We start from the raw sequence: 22,146 nt of genomic DNA, 5'->3' as shown, positions 1-22,146 counted from the left end.
TATTAATATCTGTTGGTCAACACTATTCTTTTCAAAGCTGATATTATAAAAAATGTAATGTATATAAAATCGGTCACTACCTCGAAGCTGTAGCTCTCAAGTTCCACATTTGGCCCGAGTCTACTGGACGTCCTGCGCGTTGATACCATCACCTTAGTCTGCTCGCAATTTACTGCCAGTCCCACTTTGGTCGACTCCTTCTCATTTCGTTCAAAGGCGGCTGTTACCGCTCGCAATATTCGACTCATTATGCCGATATCATTGGTGTAGGTGAGTTGTTTGGTGTGCAGGAAGTTTTTTTCAGCAAGATGTTAAACAGGTCACACGACAAACTGTCACCTTGTTAGAATTCTCGTTCGGTATTGAAAGGCTCCGAGAGGTCCTTTCCGATTTTAACTGCTGACCTTGTGCAAGTTAAAGTTATCCTACATAGCCGTATTAATTTTTCAGGAATGTCGAACGCATGGCTTTAAACACCTCCGTCGAATGCAACATTATAGTCGACGAATAGGTGAAATGTGTCGATGTCTTTTTCGTGGGTCTTTTCCAGGATTTGGCACAGAGTGGTAATCTGGTCAACGGTGGTTTTACCAGACCGCATTGGTATGGTCCAATAATGTCATTGACCATTGGCTTCCGTCGTTCACACAGCACGCTGTATATCACTTTATATGCGATGAGAAGGAGAATTATTCCTCTATAGTTGACCCAAATCGTCTTGTCTCCTTTCTGTGCCCGGGGCATAGGATGCTGAGGTTCCAATAATTGGACATGCATTCCCCTAGCCAAATTGTACTAATCATCATGCTTGTGACCAGGCACCTGCTGCTTTATTGTCTTCAGTCGATTAATTGATATTCTGACCTCATCTTGGCTAGGTGGTATACACTCTATACCGTAATCTCTTATTGGTTCTGGGGTATCTTCTTCGCCGCCGCTATTTGATACCAGAAGCTTTTCAAAATGCTCCTTCCAAATCCTCAACACGCTATCTGTATCTGTCACCAGGTTTCCATATTCATCTCTGCAGGAGGATGTGCCTGCACCGAAGCCTTCGGTAAAATTTCCGGACTTCATTCTGACTCCTGTACATCTCGATTTGCTCACTTTTTCCTTGTTCGTTTTTCTGAAAATACGTTTCTCCTCTCTCTCGATAATTCTCCCTCGCCTTACGTGTTGCTACTGTCTGCGGTGATTCCCTATACGCTGCGTTTCACATCAAGACTTTACCACACTCCTGATCGTACCATGGGTTTCTTGATGGTTGTTTTTGTTGATACCCAAGTGCTCCTTCCAAATCCTCAATACGCTATCTGTATCTGTCACCAGGTTTCCATATTCATCTCTGCAGGAGGATGTGCCTGCACCGAAGCCTTCGGTAAAATTTCCGGACTTCATTCTGACTCCTGTACATCTCGATTTGATCACTTTTTCCTTGTTCGTTTTTCTGAAAAAACGTTTCTCCTCTCTCCCGATAATTCTTCCTCGCCTTACGTGTTGCTACTGTCTGCGGGGTTTCCCTATTCGCTGCGTTTTTCACATCAAAGCTTTACCACACTCCTGATCGTTTCTTGATGGTTGTTTTTGTTGATACCCAAGTGTTGATCTTGCTGCAGTTTGTAGGGAGTGGGCAATTCTTTGCCATTGTGCTTCTATACTATTATCGGGACAAGAAGTGTTTTCGTCAAGCAGGTGGGTAAGTTAAGTGGAGAAGGCTTCTGCTATCGGTTGTGTTTGCAGCCTTTCGACGTCGAGTTTCCGTGTTGTGTTAGATCGCACTTTTGCTGTAACAGACGAGTGCGAACCTTGGCTGCCACAAGGCAATGTTCCGAATCGATATTCGCTCTTCGTATCGATCGAACGTCTAAAACTCTGAATGAATGCCTTCCATCTATCACAACGCGATCAATTTGATTTCTTGTTGTTAGATCGGAAGAAAGTCAAGTGGCCTTGTGTATATCGAGATGCTTGAATCTGGCGCTGTTCACTACACCCTGTTTTTATGCTGCCGCGAAGTCAATCAACCTCATTCTGTTGTCGGATGTTCAAACAAAAATATTTTCCCTTTCGATGTTTGCATTAAAGTTTACTGGAGTGAATCTGGAGACGAGGTCTTTTATTCGTTTGATTTACTTACGCCTGTCCCTTTCCATCGCATTTCCTGTACATCCGCCAAAGCGAAAACTGCGCCTGTTCTGTACAACGTGCGCACATTCCAAGTGCAGGTTCGTAGATCGTGGTTCTTTATACGTTTGCTGTGGTCGTAAATATTGGGGCGGGAGTGGTTTTCTTTTTCGTTGCTTTTTTATGGTAGGAGGGGTTTTCCGAGTTTGGGGAACTAACCCGACGCTTCAACCCATTTTTTATAGTTCTTATGGGTGAACTCGCGGCACATATTAGCTCACTATTTCAACGGATGATGAAAGTTGAAAGAGAAAAACTATATGAAATTATACAATGTTCCTAATACCGGGAATATTTTTAAAACATAAAGAAAAACCAGTAAGGAAAGTGGTAAAGTCGGACGGGGCCGACTATATGATACCCTTCACCACTTTGGGTAAATTCAACAGATGAATCTTAACAGACGTCGCATTTTTTATTTTCACGAAACTTAACACACATCATTCTAGACTTTATTCAGTACGCTGTACCAAATTTCGTGGAAATCGAAAGGTATACAGAGACTTTGGTACATCATTTTCCTTAAATCGGACGAAAATATATATGGGAGTTATATCTAAATCTGAACCGATTTTCACGAAACTTAGCACACATCATTCTAGGCTTAATTCAGTACGCTGTGCCAAATTTCGTGCAAATCGAAAGATATTTAGGGACATTGGTGCACCATTTACCTTAAATCGGACGAAAATTTTTATGGGAGCTATATATAAATCTGAACCGATTTTTATTAAACTTAGCACACACCATTCTAGGCTTAATTAAGTACGCTGTGCCAAATTTCGTGCAAATCGAAAGATATATAGGGACTTTGGTGCACCATTTACCTTAAATCGGACGAAAATATATATAGGAGCTAAATATAAATCTGAACCGATTTTTATGAAACTTAGCACACACCATTCTAGGCTTAATTAAGTACGCTGTGCCAAATTTCGTGCAAATTAAAAGATATATAGGGACTTTGGTGCACCATTTACCTTAAATCGGACGAAAATATATATGGGAGCTATATCTAAATCTGAACCGATTTTTCCCAATTTCAATAGGGTTCGTCCTTGGGCCAAATAAGTGACGTATGCCAAATTTCATCCAATTCGGATAATAAATGCGACCTGTACTTTGGGTCTATCTTGATTCCTTTTGCCTGTTACAAACATAACACAAAGACATAATACCCTGTACCACAGTGTGGTGAAGGGTATAAAAAACCAAATTACAATAAGTTTTGGTTGAAAAACGCGCTCAAGAACCCCAAAATAAATTGACCTATATTTATAATTTATAGTGGAGAGATTTGCTACCTAATAAGAACTCGACGTACTAAATTACAGTCAATTCGGTCGAAAAATACGATCAGAACCCCCAAAATACCAAAAATTTGGTGGTACCGTTATATGGGGACTACCAGAAAAACTGGACTTTTATTTATAATTTTTAGTGGAGTAATTTGGTACCCAATAAGAACCCAATGTACAAAATTTCAGAGAATTCAGTTATAAAACGAGCTCAAGAACCCCAAAATACCGAAAATTGTGGGTACCCTTATATGGGGACTATCCGAAAAAATTGACCTATATTCATAATTTTTAGTAGGGAAATTTGCTACCCAATAAGAACTCAAAGTACCAAATTTCCGCAAATTCGGTCCAAAAATGCGATCAAAACCCCCAAAATACCGAAAATTGGGGCTACCCTTATATGGGGACTATCCGAAAAATTGACCTATATTTATAATTTTTAGTAGGGAGATTTGCTATCCAATAAGAACTCAAAGTACCAAATTTCAGCGAAGTCACCTAAAAACGTGCTAAATAACCTCAAAATACCGAAAATTGGGGGGTACCCTTATATGGGAGCTATGCCTAAACGTGGACCGATTTTCTCCAATTTAGTGACCTGTGCCAAATTTCATCCAAATCGGATCATAAATGCGACCTGTACTTTGTTAACAAAAATACATGGACGGACGGACAGACGGACATGCATAAATCGACCCCGAAAGTGATTCTATGCATATTCTCAAAAGCAACCATGGGTCTATCTCGATTGTTTTTGCCTTTACAAACATATGCACAAAGACATAATACCTTGTACCACAGTGTGGTGAAGGGTATAAAAAACAATCTCAACAGTTTTTTCTAAACAATTTTACAAAAAAAGACGTGCGAAGTCAACACCCAGTAACCGCAATAAAGATATTATATGATTAGTTGCTTTCATATATTTAATATACAATTTCATATTAAATTAATATGCCACTGATTATTATGACTCACCCAACTAAGCTGATAATTTCAATTTGAATAACAAATTGAATAAACGCGTGGTCAATATATTCCCTTGCCCTAAACAACTTGTTTTGATTTTTTTATTTTGAATATAAAACACTTGTCATGTGGGAAATTATACACAAGAAGTGGGCATAAGATACGGTTCAATAATTAATGGATTTTACCTTATAAACAAAACCAGAATAAGCCAATAAATATTTAATTTATTTTTTTTTTTTTATTTTGCAAAAAAAATAAATAATATTTGTTTTGAACTTTGTTTTCTGGCATTCATTTTATTGTAATTTCCCCCGACTTTTGTTGTTACCCCTTTTACATTGCGGATATAATTTCTGCGTTCTGTGACCTTTTTGTCTTGTTTTCATTTCTTTTCTGTGGCCCATCTTATAAATATTTATAATCGTTAAAGAAATAAAAAAATATATATCGCCTCTTAACAACAACCGCAAATATACATACATACATTTGGTGTAAATAAACAATTAACATTGATTCATGGTAAATTTTAGTTTTGGTTTTTATTTTCAGAGGCCTTTGTGATTTTATTTATTATTTGACAGCTTTAAAATCGAATTAATTAAATTGTAATTTGTTATAGTTTTACTTAGAGTATTTCGAAAGATTAACGGAATGAATACATAAATTATATTGCAATGAAGGCAGGCGGACTATGGAAATGTTCGTATAGATTTGTTTTCGTTTAACCTCAATGTGTTGCAGCGTTTTCTTTTTCTGTTTATTTCAATGGGCCAAATGCAGACAATATCGTCGACTATATAAAACTCAAAATTATATTCGGAATTAGTTTTTGGTTTAAAAAAATCGATTATTTTTTGCATTTGTTCGCTTGGATATGTATTAACAATAAGACTTTGTTTTATATCTACTTTTAATATTATTTTTATTAAGGGCCCCATACACTATACATCATGCCGTACAGCATTTATCATAGTATGTGTTATTTTTTGAAAGTTTATTTATGTATGTGTGACACACACAATGCATGAAGAAAATCAAAATAGTTTTGATTTTGAAAATGAACCCTATCAATCTGGTGAATAATATTCATTTTGAAAGTTGTCAGTAAATAATTTTGTGTACAAAAATAATAGAATTGTGACGGAATAAAAAAACAACTGAATTTACGACTCAAAATGCAATTTTTGGAACAAAAATCGATTTTTTGGAATAGTGATTGAAGAGTTTGCCATACACTAGTCAATCTCAAGGGTCCCATACACTATACATCATGCCGTACAGCATTTATCATAGTATGTGTTATTTTTTGAAAGTTTATTTATGTATGTGTGACACACACTATAGTGTGAATTTACGACTCAAAATGCAATTTTTGGGACAAAAATCGATTTTTTGGAATAGTGATTGAAGAGTTTGCCTTACACTAGTCAATCTCACATATACACAAAGGAGTTCATCGGCATGACGGCATGATTTATAGTGTATGGGGCCTTTACATATAGTAAGCTTTGTAAGTGACTTCCAATGAACTCCAATAATCATATTTCCATTTGAAAAATTATGTTTTTTGATTCTGATAAAGCCTTTGAATTGAAAGCAATTTGTACATTCTTCGCATTTCGTTTTTGCTGAACCATCATTTAATAGTTTATGGGCTGTCGCAAGAAAATACATTTTCGTATTAGATCCCAGCACTAATAACCTTATCATAGAGCAGACACGTTGGCTTTCTTGAAGAAGATAAACGTTGAATTTACGGAAACTATAGTCAAAGAAAATTATGAAATCGTAAGTGGATCAAATGATAGCGAAGAGGCTATAAATAACATAGAAGAAACTATCGAAATTGTATCAGGAGATGAAGAAAATTCTCTTTTCGAAACTGCAATGGACAAAACTATTTCTGAAGATGAAAATTCTGTTATCACAATAAGAATTAGAACAAAATGTAAGAACGTTCTGATGCTAATTTGAAGCATCCAGAGAAAGATAAGTGGATTCTTGCGATGAAAGATGAAATGCAGTCCATGTACAATAATAACATATGGGACTCAGTAGAATTGCCAAAAGGTAAACAGCCTGTAAACTGTAAATGGATTTATTAGATAAAATTCGGTATAATGCACGACTTTTTTCAAGGGAATTTTTACAGGTGAAGATTACGACCCCAATTTTTGTTCCGGGTGTAAAACACACAACATTTCGAACACTACTTGCAGTTGCCTCTTATAAAAATCTGAAAGTTCACCACATACAGTATGAGATGAAATAACTGCAACCAACTTCAGACTGCTGTCATTTCTAAGCCACTCGTCCGACAGCTGTTAAAATTATCCCGTGACAGCTCATTTTATTGGTTGCAAGCGTACAAAAACATTTTGATGAGAATTTTCCAGAAAAAAATTGTTCGTGATGGAATTTTAGCGTGATTGTGTGATTTCTTTATATTTGACTGGAAAACCACAAGTGGTTATCGTTAGAGCACTCCAGCATTTAAATGTGAATAAATTTTTTGAGTCTCGTGCCATCGCTCGTTACCTGATACTTCCGATGTCAAGGAAGTGGACGGAAGAAAACAGCAACATCAGCAGAAATGGTTCGAAAAGTAAAGAAGCGACTTGATCGAAACCCGCGTCGCTATGGCCGAAAAATGGCTCGTGATCTGAACATATCGCAATATTCCATTCGGAAAATATTGAAAAATGAGCTCGGGGTTAAACCATTAAAATTCCAAAATGTTCAAGAACTTAAACCGCAACAGACTTAAAAGAGTTAAAGAATTGCTTCGCGTGGCCGAAAGTGGTGAACTGGCGAATTTGGTTTTCTCCGATGAGAAAACATTCGTTGTCCAGCAGTTTGTAAACAAACAAAATGATCGTGTTTACTTGCCAGAGGTCAACTAAAAATTTGCACCTTCGGATGGCAAGCAAAACTCAAACGCCATGGCCATGGTGATGGTGTGGGCTCGTATTAATCTGCCGTGGCATCACAATAAATGCCGAATATTATCGCGAAAATATTCTTGAGGGTGTATTAAAGCCTTGGACACGCAGGCCGCAGACCCTGGACATTCCAACAGGACTCAGTACGCGTCTCCCAAGAATAGTTACAAAATTAGGTTCCTCGATTCATTTCCAGCGCACAATGGCCACCAAAATCTCCGGATACCAATCCGTTGGACTATTGTGTCTGGAGTATTTTGGAAAGCAAGGTTTCCACTAAAAAATACCATCACCTTACGATCACCTTAAGCAAGCGCTTTGCCGGGAATGGGCCAAAATACCGCAGAGAAACATTCGGACTGCGATGTGACGGATTTATTGGCCGTTTAAAGGCCTAAATTCGTGTCAAAAGTGACCAATTCGAACACATCTAAAGTTATTCTAAAATTTAATGCTATTTCCGACATTTTTGCTTTCATTCAATAAAATTATAAAAAAAAATTATCTCAATACTCTTGATAAAATATGGGAGAAATCCTGAAATCTGTTTAGGGGTCTTCATATTTTAATATTGTTTAGTAATACCAAATATCACGAAATATTGCCCAGATTCGGAATATAGATATGCAGAAAAATTACAATTCAGTGGTAGGGTATCAAATTGTCGACTCTGTTCGTCTTTGCTGTTCCGCGCACTGGTTTTTAGTATAATTACATTACCTTTGAATTAAAAAGTTTGTATAAGCCCAAATTTCATAGAACAAGGAGTTCTGCTGCTGCCATAAAAACACCTATATAGCCACGATGACCCTTCTCCTTGTACTTCGTTTGGAAATTAGTAATGACATTTGCTGCCGTTGGCAAAAAGTAATTTGTAACGTTATTTGCTGCCTTTGGCAAAAAGTGATCCTATATTGAATTGAAAACCTTTCCCAAAGGGAACTACACTTCGACTACGCTAAATATTTGGTATCTCGTAAAGCATTTTGTGTTTGTCATTTTATTTCGAAGTGTTTGTATTTTTTTTAATGGAATTTTCCAATTTATCTATCTATGCACACAGATGTTCAAAAAAAATCAAAGAAAAATCCATTCAAAACCGTCAATTTCAATTCACACGATTTCAAATAAATTGAAAATGACTTAATAAAACTGTTCTAATGTATTGGTGTGCTTCAATTTATTTGAAATCGTGTGAATTCTATTACAGCATTGCAACGAAAGTATTTGATTTCAATAAACAAACGGAAAAATTAAAAAAAAAAAACAAAACATTGAATAAAACTGAGAAGCAGAAAAACAAGAAGAAGAGTCAAACAAATAAACAATTTTGTAACCAGAAACTGCAAAACAAAAAGAAAAAAAACAACCAATGTCTGTTGGTTGATTTCAAAAGTAATTGTTCAAAAACACATATTATTCGGAATGTCTGCATATTTTTCCTTTTTTTATATAAAAAACGAACTACATGGTGTAATTTTTCCAAAAGAAAAATTGTTTCGATTTTATATAAAAAATGCAATTCCTAGGTGGCGACACTATTTTATTTTTTTTTATTTTGAAATTGCACTTATTTATTGTAAAAAAAATAAAAATAAAGAAATAAACAAAATAAAAAAATCAGAATCACAAATACAAAATAATCAAAACAAAACACGTGAAACTTGCATGTCAAACAGCAACGCTGCTACCAACCACCGACCCAACTAAAAAAAAAACTTGGTGAAATTGTAAATAATTAATTATTCAATACTATAGAGATCAGGTTTTTTCCTACTATATTTATTTATTTTTTTTTTTTTTTTGTGGGTTGTTTTTGTTGCCGTGCATGTGCTTAGCAAACACAAAACCCTAGAACTTCGTACATTCATAATTATTAAATATGGGTCTCCTCGGGTGTTCTCTTTGTATTGAGCTTAGTGACTGAAAAATTAATAATAAAAAAATGATAATCACGACGCATTTCAAAAATATAGAATGATAGTTTTTTTCGTATGGTTTAATTGTAACTTTGTGGCTTTATTTCTGCTATTTTGTAGGTCATTGCATTGCAATAAAATTAATTCCTTTTATAAGCCACAATTAAATATAACAAGATTTTAAATCATATCAAAAAAATACCGGGTTTACTGTTTTATGGGGCCTATACCGAAATGGAAACCTATATTGATAATTTTTGATAGATTTGAAAACCAATGAGAATCTAAAATATCAACGTACTCAACTTAAAAAAAAAATCTGAATAATGGGCAGTATCGCTATATGGGGACCACTCTCAAACTTGGGTCAATATTGTCAATTTTCGCTTTTTTTTTTTTTTTTTGCTTGCAGCTTGATACGTCTGCCTATGTCTATGCCCGAGAATAGATGGAATAACCCATGGTTCATTCGACGGCGATAGCGATGTATATAAAATCATTCATTACTTCGGAGCTGTACTTTTCAAGTTCCACAGTTGGTCCGAGTCTTCTGAACGTCTTGCGCGTTCATACCATCAGCTGGGTCTTCTCGCCATTTACTGCCAGTCCGACTCCTTCTCAATTCGTTCAATGGTGACTGTTAAAGCTCGCAATGTTCGACCCATTATGTCGATGTCGTCGGCTAAGGCGAGTAACATATGCTGTTTGGTGTACAGAGTACAATTTCTCTTCACCTTTGTCTCCTTTTCCAGGAGGATGTTTAACAGGTCACACGAAAAACTATCACCTTGTCTGAATCCTCGTTCTGTATTGAATGACTCCGAGAGGTCCTTTCCTACTTTAACTGCTGACATTGTGCCAGTTAATGTAATCCTGCATAGCCGTATTAATTTTGCCGAGAATGCCGAACGCAGACATGGCTTCACACACCTCTGAGCGGATTGTGCTGCCGAATGCGTCTTTATAGTCGACGAATAGATGGAATGTGTCGATATGTTTTTCGTGGGTCTTTTCCAGGATTTGCGCAATGTGAAAATGTGGTATATGGTGGATTTGCCAGGTCTGAAGCCGCATTTGCATGGTTCAATAATGTCATTGACCATTGGCTTCACGCTGGATAGAACTGTATATGCGATGGGAAGGATAATAATTCTGCTATAGTTGAACCATATCGTCTTGTCTTCTTTTTGGTGACCACCGGTCTTGAATAGTTCAGCTGGTAACCTATAGTTCAACTGCTGCTTTATTATTCCTCAGCCGATAGATTGTTATTCTGACCTCATCTTTGCTAGGTGGTATTCTCTCTATATCGCCATCTCTTATTGGTTCTGGAGTATCTTCTTCACCGCCACTATTTGATACCAGAAGCTTTGCAAAATGCTCCTTCCAGATCCTCAACACGCTGTCTGTATCTGTCTCCAGGTTTCCTTCTTCATCTCTACATGGGGATGTGCCTGCATCAAAGCCTTCGGTTTGGTGTTTTACCCGTTAGTAAAATTACCGGACTTCATTCTGACTCCTGTACATTTCGATTTGCTCACACTCACATTTGTCTTGTTCTTTCTTTTTTTCTGAAAATACGTTTCTCCTCTCTCCTTTTCTCTCGATAATTCTCCTTCGCATTACGTGTTGCTTTTTTTGTTGCATTTTTCATATCAGTAGCATTACGACACTGCTGAACGTACCAAGGATTTCTTGATGGTGGTCCCAAGTGTTGCTCTTGCTGCAGTTTGTAGGGAGTGGGCAATTCTCTGCCATTGTGCTTCGATATTATTATCGGGACAAGGAGTGCTTTCGTCAAGCGGTTGGATAAGTTGAGCGGAGTAGGCTTCTGCTATATGTTGTGTTTGCAGCTTTTCGATGTCGAGCTATCGTGTTGTGTTAGATCGCACCTTTAGTGCTACATTAAGACGGATGCAAAACTTGGCTGCCGCAAGGTAATGGTCCGAATCGATATTCGCTTTTCGTATCGATCGAACGTCTTAAACACTGGCTGAATGTCTTTCGTCTATCACAACGCGATCAATTTGATGTTTCGTTGTTTGATCAGGAGAAATCCAGTTGGTCTTGTGTATATCGAGATACTTGAATCTGGTGCTGGTAACTACCATGTTTTTTTGCTGCCGCGAAGTCAATCAACCTCATGCCGTTGTCGGATATTTCTTCATGGAGGCTGAATTTTCCGACGGTGGGGCCTTTGGCCCCTTCCGATTTTTGCATTAAAATCTCCTATCAGTATTTTAATGCCATGGCCAGGGTAGCGGTCAAATGTGTTTTTAGGCGCTAGTAAAAAATGTCTTTGGTTTGTTCATCTTTATCTTCGGTCGGAGCATGGGCGCAAATGAGACTGATGTAGAAGAACTTCGCTTTTATACGGATTATAGCAATTCGCTCATCTACTGGAGTGAATCTGGAGACGGGGTCTTTTATTCTCCTATTAATTATTTATGTTTCGTTCAATGGCAGCTATAATACATAAACATAATAAAAATAGAAAATAATGGGATACAAAGCAACCAGCGAGGCTGCACCAATCAACCCCTACCAATTTGGAAAATTTACTTAGTATCAAAAAATGAATGAAATTGTATACGGAAGCCAGAAATTCTATTATATTGATCCAATGCTAAAAAAAAGTGCAAAGTTTTGACCGAATAGGATGGGATATAACATCCTATAATAGTTATCGTGTGCATGACATTTTTGGAACAATTTACATACGACTCTGAATATTGTATGAAGCGAATTATGTCCTAAAACAAGATCCCTTGGTTTGATGATGCACATTTTTGATTGTAAATAAAAGTCAAGAATTATTGATCTGTCCTTATACTATTGGATATCCATTAATGTGAAAGAAATCATTCTTCAGATGCGTGCACAATTATTTACTATTTCATGTTCATATTTCCATTGATTGCTTGAATTTTTTTCGTTCAATATTACCCTTCCTAACTCCTCCCTAACTGATACACAGTCATATTCAGAACATGCAATTGAAAGTGATTTTTGCAATTGAAATGAATCGCAGCGGGACATCAATAACTGCATCGCTTTTGATCGGTGGATCACTTTGAGTTCCACAAAGTCTGCATACGAATCGATTTATTGTTGTTATTCAAGTTTATTTGATTTTATTCTGATGTTACAAAAGAATTTAAATTCATTATCAACTGTCAGTCGCCGGATGAATGTCAGGATGATGGGATGGATGTCTTTATCAGATAAATGATAATATTACATTGTAAGGGAGGCATGCTGGAAATACATGTACGACTTATGAATAATTTATTATACTTCGTTTTTTATCTAATTATTTAGAAGAATTCTCCCATATTCTTCCTTTTTTTCAAAATATTGTTAATATTTTTTTATGAAATAAAATTGAGATATGTGACCCACAAAACCTTAGCCAATAATTTTCCATTTCGTACTGTAGGTCAGTGCTGTGTTTTCGTAAAATTTCGAGAAAAAATACCACACACTGTTGTGGAATTAAAGGCACGTACTTCTTGGAAAAGTGTGTGGATTTCACTCATAAATATTGTTATTGTTATTATTATTTTCATTTCATTCATTCACGCCTATTTGAAATATTTACGATTTTTATTCTGTTGTTTTCAACTAGACTCAAAGGCTTTCACCGGGTCTGTTGTTGTATGTATTTATTCTGGCTTTAATCTATTTTAAAATACCCTGCATAGAGATAAGATAAGCCTAGAAAACAGACCGGTAGAACAATACACCCCAATACCAGTAACTACCTCTGTCCTGATAACTGTCGTCGTCTTTGTTGTTGTCTACCTTTGTATTTATTTAATTACCAGAGACTGTTTTTGTGGTTGGTTGGTTGAATGGATGGCTAAATGTGGATTCAGTCAGTCAGTGGTGATGAGTCCATGTCTTCCTTATCTGTTTTTCCTATTGCAAAATTAATCTGAACAAAAAAATTAACAGTAAAAAAACATAATTACAAACAAACGTTTCAATACTGAAATATGAAGCTTTTTTCTTTGCTATCGTTTGTTGTTATTTTTGTTTTTTCTTTTTCATTGCAAAAAAAGGGAAATAATACCGAAATAAGCAACATTTTTTTACTTCTTGTTAGTTTTTTTTATATTTTTTCCGTATGTACGAGGGGCTTCTGAAAAATCGTCAATTACATTGACTCCGGTCAATAATGTTGACGCTAGACAATAATATTGACTCTAGTCAATAAAATTGACTCTTGTCAATAATATTGACTACTGGCAAAAATATTTACACTTGACAATAATATTGACTCACGTCAATTATATTGACTCCTGTCAATTATATTGACTCTTGTCAATAATATTGACTCCGGTCAATAATATTGACTCATGTCAATAATATTGACTCCTGTCAATAATATTGGCTCCTGGCAATAATATTGACTATTGTCAATAATATTGACTCTTGTCAATAATATTGACTTTCTAAGTCAATAATATTGACTATTGACTCTAGTCAATAATATTGACTACTGACTCCAGTCAATAATATTGACTATTGACTATAGTCAATAATATTGACTATTGACTCTAGTTAATAATATTGGCACTAGCCAATAATATTGATTGTAGCCAATAATATTGACTTAAATCAATAATATTGACTCTAGTCAATAATATTGACTTTTGTCATAAATACTGAAACCTGTCAATAATATTGACTCCTTTCAACAACATTGAATCCTGTCAATAATATTGACTCCAGTCAATAATTTTGACTCTTGTCAATAAATTTGACTTCTGTCAATAATTTTGACTCTTGTCAATAAGTTTGATTTGTGTCAATAATATTGACTCTTGTCAATAATATTGACTCCGGTCAATAATATTGACTCTTGTCAATAATATTGACTCTTGTCAATAATATTGACTCTAGTCAATAATATTGACTTTTGTCAACAATTTTGACTCTTGCCAATAATGTTGACCCCTGTCATATTGACTATAGTCTATAATATTAACTCTATTCACAAGAGTAAACTTGTGAAGTAAAATTTCTTTTAAATTCCCCATCGACATTATCTTACCGCCTATACTACCCCTCGTTAATTTATTTCGTATTCCTTTTTTTATTTTGTAAACAATTTGCTTTTTGATAGCGCAAAGAAGAAAAGTACGCTATTTTTTTTCGTTGTGTTTGTTGTTTTTTTTTTACGGCTAAGAAAAGTCATATTTCTAGCCGTGCGCCCGTTCACAATTCTGGTTATTTTATTTTCGCAAGCAAACGGATTTTATTCACTTTGCGGCACTAAAACAATCAACAACAAATCATTTCTATTTCGCGTGTTAAGTGTTTTCGAGTGAAAAAATATTTAATTGTTGTCACCTCTTGTTTGGGTTGGCAAGTGAAAACAACATTTATTATTTTGGCAAATAATTTTTAATTTATGTGTGAATTTTGAAAAAAAAAAAAACATTAAATTTTATTAAAAATGTTTTGAATTGTATCCAACAATAAAAATAATATTTCCTAGAAATTTGATACATAGTGAACAATAACTGAGAAGTTGAATAGAAAGCAATCACACACACTTAAAAACTATGTCCAAAATCGTCAAATTATTTAAAAACAATAAAAAAGACAAACCGCCAAAGGCGGAGATCATCACAGAACCCAAAGAACCAGAACCGATACCAACAACAAAATGTGGTAAACCTTTAGTATTGGATAATACACGATGGGAGGCAAGTATTTATTTATTTTGAAGAACTATTGGAAATTTTTATGTTGTGTTTTTTTCTGTTTTAATGAAATACGTAACAACTGTTTTGAAACTTTGAAAAGAACTTTGGACTGAACATTAATGGTATTCACATTTGAATGCCATATAAAGTCCATAAACCGGCTGCCACTCACAAAAGGCATTTAATTCCAATGTGCTGATCGTAAATTTGCTCGATATTGATATAACTCAGATATCCGATATGTATATATTTGTTTGTTATGAAAGGAACCAAACTTTTTACATCAATTTTGAAAGTGTTTTAGCATGTGATTATGTGACTAGTTCATATATTTAAAAAAAAAAAAAAACAGTTCTTAATTTTCATGTCCGGACCATTAAAAATTTCTACACGCAGAAGGCGATGACGAAGAATAAGCAGGACTAGTAGTTGAACCACATTCGTCTGCCTGTTGAAATCACGCTAGAGATTGCAATATTTTCGATCCTGGAGATATGGCGTGATTTTTTTGCTGGTGATCCTATTATAAATGAAAAGATAGCTTAACATATTGATTTGTAGCTGTTGAATATATTTTTTGAATCTAAATCGTATGAGGAATTTTTTGTAGAACATTTCGTTCTTCTAACTCAATCTCTTGGGTGTCGTTTTCGTCTTTAATTTATTGAACTGGACTTCAATTATCCCAAGATGCGATTTTTCATCCTCGAAATATTCTACAAAAATGTTGTCATTAGATTTTAGGTAGGATCGTCAATGACGAGATAGCGATATTTTAACGTGTTAATGGATATTCACAATTTTACCCATGTCATGTTACTAAAAAACCGGTATGCATTTCAATAAAATCAGTATAAATTCTTTATTATGAAGAACTATCGAATTCGTCCAAATTATAATTATGTTAATAAAGCAAAAAAATCGAGAAAGAAAGAACCGATTTTCTAAATTTTTGAACCGGATAATAAAACCGGTTTCAATACCACTAATGCATATCATTATCGGTTTTATTATATAGAAAAAGATAAAATTCCAGGAAAATGGAACCGGTTTTCCAAATTTTTGTACCGGATATTTAGATAATAAAACCGGTTTCAATACCTTTTATGCATATCATTACAAAGCTGATAAACAAACGCGCTAAAATTACTAAACCGGACTAATATCGTTTTTATTCTCTGCCAATAAAATTAATTTCGAGGAAAAAAGAACCGGTTTTCCAAACCAGATATTCAGATAAATCACCGCTTTTAATACATTTTATGCATATCATTAGAAAGCTAATAAACAAACGCCCTCCAGTTAGTTAGACTATTTTAAGTTTTTAAATCTATAAAAAATTGAAGGAAAAAACCGGTTTTCTAAATTTTTGAACCGTATTTTCGGATAATAATGCACATCATTAGAGAGCTGATAAACAAACGCGCTAAAATTATTGAACCGGTCTATTATCGGTTTTATTGTCTACCACAAAATAAATTTCAAGGAAGAAAAAAACAGGTTTCTTTATTTTTAAACCGGATATTGATATAATAAAACCGTTTTAAAACCCCTTATGAATATTAAATTATTATCGGTTTTTACTACTATCTGTTTTAGTATCTACCAAAAATTAGTTAGTTTCGAGAAGAAAAAAAGAACCGGTTTTCTAGATTTTTGATCCGGACATTCAAATAAATAAAACCGGTTTTAATATCTGTTAACCATATCATTAGAAAGCTAATAAACAAACATGCGGAAATTATTGAACCGGACTATTATCGGTTTTATTACCCACCAAAATATTAATTTCGAGAAAAAAATAACCGGGTTTCTAAATTTTTTAACCGGTTTTTCAGATAATTTTGTCATTTGTAATTGTCAAAACTTATTTTAAACGCTTTGATATTGCTCTATTGGGTTCATGTCAGTGGACTTTGGCAGCGTTCGAAGCTGCACAGGTTTGAAAATAGGAGAGGTCATTTGAAGACCTTGAAATAATCTCTCTTCCATTTGGTCTTTCTTTTGCCTATAACCGCATCGTCCAATAAGAAATATTTTATTTTTTAGTTTTGTTTCCTTTCTTTATTTTCATTCGATTTTCATATCACTTTATCATTCCATTCCGTTTAATTTTGTATTTCGAAACACTATTCAGATTTGCAGTTCCACTATCTCATTATTAGAAAAATTTGTCATTGATGATATTTATGAACACCTTCAAAAACAGAGGGGGCTTGTTAATACAAAATTAACAAATTCTATATGCGCAATATGTTGTAGTACCGCTTCAAGTGCTTCGATTAGCTTTTCCTATGAAAAACTACTTCACATTCTTCTTCTTCTATTTTTTTATATATAATGCATTTTATTTTGTTCGCAAATTGAAAACAAAAACAACAATGTGCCGATGTTATATACAACACGTACTCCATAGTTCACTTGAACTCATATCATAAAAAATAATACTAATAATGTCTAATCAATGTTTACGATATACAATTATTAGTTATTTAATTATTGTTTTATATTGATGGTGTGTTGTTTAGGTACTGCATTGGGGGTTTCCCCTAACAATGAAAAGTATTATCACTTAATATGTTTATGATTCTTGAAAAATCCTCTCCCCTGATCTCGCTCAACTCGTACAAAATACTCTCATAGTTTTTACAGTCCTCGAAAAAATATTCTATAAAACCATTTTCCTCGATCTGACAGTCTGCAAACTATAAAAAGGCGTTGAAAAATATTTTTTTTATCAGAGCTTATAAATAGCCGTTGAAAAATATTTTTAAAAAAATCAACGCATATAAATAGTCAATGAAAAATATTTTAAAAAAATCTAAGTTTTTTCATAATAACAATGGTAATAAAAAACACACATGGAGGTGCTATTCGGAGGAAGAGAAAGATGTGTGTATTTTCCTTTTTGATATAAACGCAACAAACTATACCCTTAATAAAATGCAATAAAACACAATAACCTAAAAAAGGTGTAATAATGAACTTCAAATCAAATCCGCAAAAAAACACTCATTTCCCAAGGCCTTATCTTATTTTCCACACATCTTTCTCTTCTTGCTAATAACACTTATATGTGTGTTTTTTATTATTATTAAAACTCAAAATGATAATTCAAATTTCTAATAAGTTATCTTATCTAATCGCCTACCTCTTTCCAAACGACCCACCAACCTATCTATCTACCTAGCTCCCTCTACTAATAATAAACAAAACCTATTGGTAACGGGTGATCAGCCAACCCAACCATTGACGTCGTCCATAACAAATAAAACAAACAGAAAAACGACTGCCTGCCCTTGTATTGGTTTAAGCTCTTTGTGCCATTGTTTTTTTTTCATTATTATTTATTTAATTATTACTTTTTTGTTTTGCAAAATTGATAAGAAATTACTCTGAAGTACCTATGGTTTTTACCTACCTTTACCTTGGTGAAAGTCTAAATTTTCCAAATGATGAAATGTGTGTTCATTGCATCAAATCAAATTTCACCAATGACGTCAATGACACTTCTCTATATCTCAGACTGTAAAAAAATGTGAAATAATCACAATGACAATTGCATTTTATTGTATTGAATGCGTCATAATCTTTTGGATGATGTGTAACTTTATTATTTTTACGAACATGTTGTTTTTCTTTAGTAAGATAATTTATTTAAAATTTCTATTTACAGAAACGTCTGCAAAAGGAACTGATGTCCCTTATCAAAGAACCACCACCAGGTGTTTCGGTCGATACCGCCAGTGTTGCTAGAAATTTATCACAGTAAGTTCAAAAATGAAATGCGTAGTAAATATCCATTATGATAAATTCAAACACGTGGTAAAATTTGTTTTCGAAATCTTCATAAGCTAAAGTCTAACTGTGACGAATCAATAATTCCGAGAATATTCTCTTAAAAGTCCAAGTTCCTAGTTTGGATAGTCCTTATAAAATCTTCGTAAAATTTTTAAATAAAAGAAAAAATATAATCGTATCGGACGGACCAACTTCTACCTGGTGGTTTGTCTTCAAAATTCCTTCATTTGTCGGGACCTTAATATGTGAACTATGTTATAATGGCACACTTTCTTGTTGTCTTGTATTTTTAAATAAAATAAAAAAGTGACGTTCAGATCGGTCGGACCAATTTCTTCATAACTTCCACCATGTGTTATGCCTTCAAAATTACATAAATCTGCCGACGCCTTTATATGTGAACTATGTAATTATAAATTGTCTGCTGTTTATGATCTGAGAAAAATAAATACTAAATTACAGACACTCTGGTTGGAAAATGGGTACCTAATTTTGACAAATTTTCTGAAAAGAAGTCTTTTATTTAATAGAAATCAGTCCAAAAATGCGCCTACAGCCATGAAAATATCGAAAATGAGTCTGGACCTATAGATGGGGCCATGTTTTGACATAGTTTATATCAATTACTGCAAAACTACTGCCACATAAATTGAAAATGGCGGCTCAAACCCTTGAAAATATGAAAAATGTGGCGGGATCTTTATAGGGGACCTAGGTTAAAACTTGTGCTTGGGACATTGCGTCTAAAATCCCTTAAAATAACAAAAAAGGCATAGGTTCTTCTAGAGCATATATCAAAAACTTTTTGCAAAAATGTTTTTATTCAGCAAGAACATACACAGCCAAATTATTGCCATTTCGGCGGAAAATTGCGGCTGAAACCTTCAAAATATTAAAAAGTAGGACAAGAGGTTTATATGGGATATGCCATTATATGGGATATTGTGCATATATTGAAAATTTCCTGCAACGATGTTTATCTACTCCAAAGAACCCTCCTGAATGCCAAATTACAGCAACATCGGTGGGAAATTGCGTCTGTTTAAAATAACAAAAAAGTCGCAGGTCCTTCACGGGATTGTACGAAAATTTAAATCCAAAAATGTTTTGTTTACCCTTCAAGTACCTACAATGCCAAATTACTGCCACATCAGTGGAAAATTCAGGTCGAAATCTTCAAAATGTGAAAAATGAGGCGGGACCATTATATAGAATCTATGTCAAAACTTGGGCCTACATCGAAAATTCTCTGCAACGAAGTTTTCTACCACCAAGAACCTTCCTGAATGCCAAATTAGAGTAATATCGGTGGGAAATTGCGTCTAAACCCCTTTAAAACAACAAAAATGTTCTTAAAAATTTTTTCTCTTACCTTCCAAGAACCTACAACCTACCGCGATGTGGCAATAATTTGGTGCACCGGTGAAAAATTGCGGCTGAATCCTTCAAAGTATGAAAAAAGTCTGAACCTTTATATGAGATCCATGTTAAAACTTACACCTATATCGAAAATTGCCTGAATAAGGTTTTTTGTCACCCCAAGAACCTCCCCTGGATGTCAAATTAAAACTACTAAAACCCTTTAAAATAAATAAATAAATATATATCCTTGGTAGTCTTAGGTTCTGAGAGTCTTAGATTAAATATTCTTTGAAGCTTCTAGTCTATTCTAAAATATCGCTTCTTGGTAGTCTCAGGCTCTAAGAGACTTGGAATAATTTTATTTTTAATCGCTTCTTGATAGCCTCAGGCTCTGTAGTCTTAGGGCTCTCCCTCTCTCTCTCTCTTAAGCTTCTTTGATAGTCATAGAACAATCCAAGCTCTAGTCTATTCTAAAATATCGATTCATGATATTCTCAGGCTATTGTAGTCTTACAATAATTATTCTTTAGAAATCCACACTTATGGTTCTACGAGTCTTAGAACAAATATTTATTTTTAATAGCTCGTTCTTGATAGTAACAGCCTGCAATAGCCTTAAAATAATTATTCATTAAAAATCAAAGTTTATGGTTCTCTAATAGTATTAGAAAAATATGCTTCAAAAAACCAAAGCTTATGGCCCCGATAGTCTTAAAAAAATATTTTTAAAACAATCCAGAGATTGGAAAAATATGCCTGATGAGCTGCTTAACAAACGGCGAAACGCGTCGCATAATGGTTGGTACGTAGGTTCATCTCTTGGCTTTCATTTTCATTGCAAAACCTAGATCATTAAGCTCGACTCGAAAGAAAATAATCACTTAATATTTATTTATAAAAATTTACATTTAGATGTTTGCTATAAGTTGATATATATATTTATATCTCCGGGGATACTTAGACAAATATTAAAAAAATCCTCATTTAAAGCTCTAAACATCCTTAAGAACATTTATTATTACTTTTTTTTTTTAAATAAATTTTCTACTTTTTTGTCGTATGTTTTTTGTTTTCTTTTTCTAGATGGAAAATCAATATTACCGGTTTTGAGGGTACCCTCTACGAGGGTGAACATTTTCAATTGTTGTTCAAATTCAATCATAAATACCCGTTCGATTCGCCGGAAGTAACCTTCATTGGCAATAATATTCCCGTGCATCCGCATGTCTATTCGAATGGTCACATCTGCCTATCAATACTCACAGAAGACTGGTCACCGGCATTGTCGGTGCAATCGGTGTGCCTCAGCATAGCATCGATGCTAAGCAGTTGTCGTGAAAAGAAACGCCCGCCAGATAACACTTTATATGTGAACACATGCAACAAGAATCCTAAAAAGACTAAATGGTGGTATCACGGTAAGTTTTCGTTATTTGCGATGTCAACTCTGGAATTTGAAAATAATTTGTGGTTTTTCTTTCTTTATATTTTTGCAGATGATTCCGTTTAGTTAAATGTTAAACGAAAGCCCCACACAATTGCCTGGGCTTTGCTGTGTTATCCATACAAGGTGCTGGAACATGAATTACAACAAGAAATCAATGATATCATCACTTTAAGAACTAAATTGTCTGTAAAACAAATTCGCCGGCGTTTAAAAAAGTTACTGCTGAAACGTTTCAAGCGAACGTTTGTGAAATTGTTCAAAACATGTTTACATCTTAAATATTTATAAGAGACAGAGAGAGAGAGAATTATGATTTCGATTTGGAAAAGAAAACAAACAAAAAATATATACCGCAGCTTTTTGCATATATCCGTCTTCACTCTTTCTCATCCTCATTTAATTTTAAATTAAGTGTATTATGTCTAATGAACAAATTTAATAATTATGCTATAAAGAAAACAAAATTATCACAATAGCTAGTTTTGCTTTTGATTGAAACGT

General features: G+C 34.3%; 1 protein-coding gene across 1 annotated transcript in view; it reads left to right on the top strand.

The window, feature by feature from the left end:
- The window catches only part of LOC133325556 (ubiquitin-conjugating enzyme E2 W), a 42,879-nt gene extending 20,950 nt beyond the window's left edge, over positions 1-21,929 (top strand). The window contains exons 2-4 of the mRNA XM_061534297.1: positions 18,712-18,803; positions 21,282-21,616; positions 21,695-21,929. Of these exons, the coding sequence (XP_061390281.1) occupies positions 18,712-18,803; positions 21,282-21,616; positions 21,695-21,708 (441 nt within the window). The 3' untranslated portion in view covers positions 21,709-21,929. The remainder of the gene's footprint in view (positions 1-18,711; positions 18,804-21,281; positions 21,617-21,694) is intronic.
- Positions 21,930-22,146: the final 217 nt, after the last annotated feature.

The sequence above is a fragment of the Musca vetustissima genome, unplaced genomic scaffold, assembly GCF_032173495.1.
Source record: "Musca vetustissima isolate MV318-11 ecotype Yass unplaced genomic scaffold, APGP_CSIRO_Mvet_v1 utg37601, whole genome shotgun sequence".
NCBI classification, from domain to species: domain Eukaryota; kingdom Metazoa; phylum Arthropoda; class Insecta; order Diptera; family Muscidae; genus Musca; species Musca vetustissima.
This window is presented reverse-complemented; position numbering and strand designations above follow the sequence as displayed.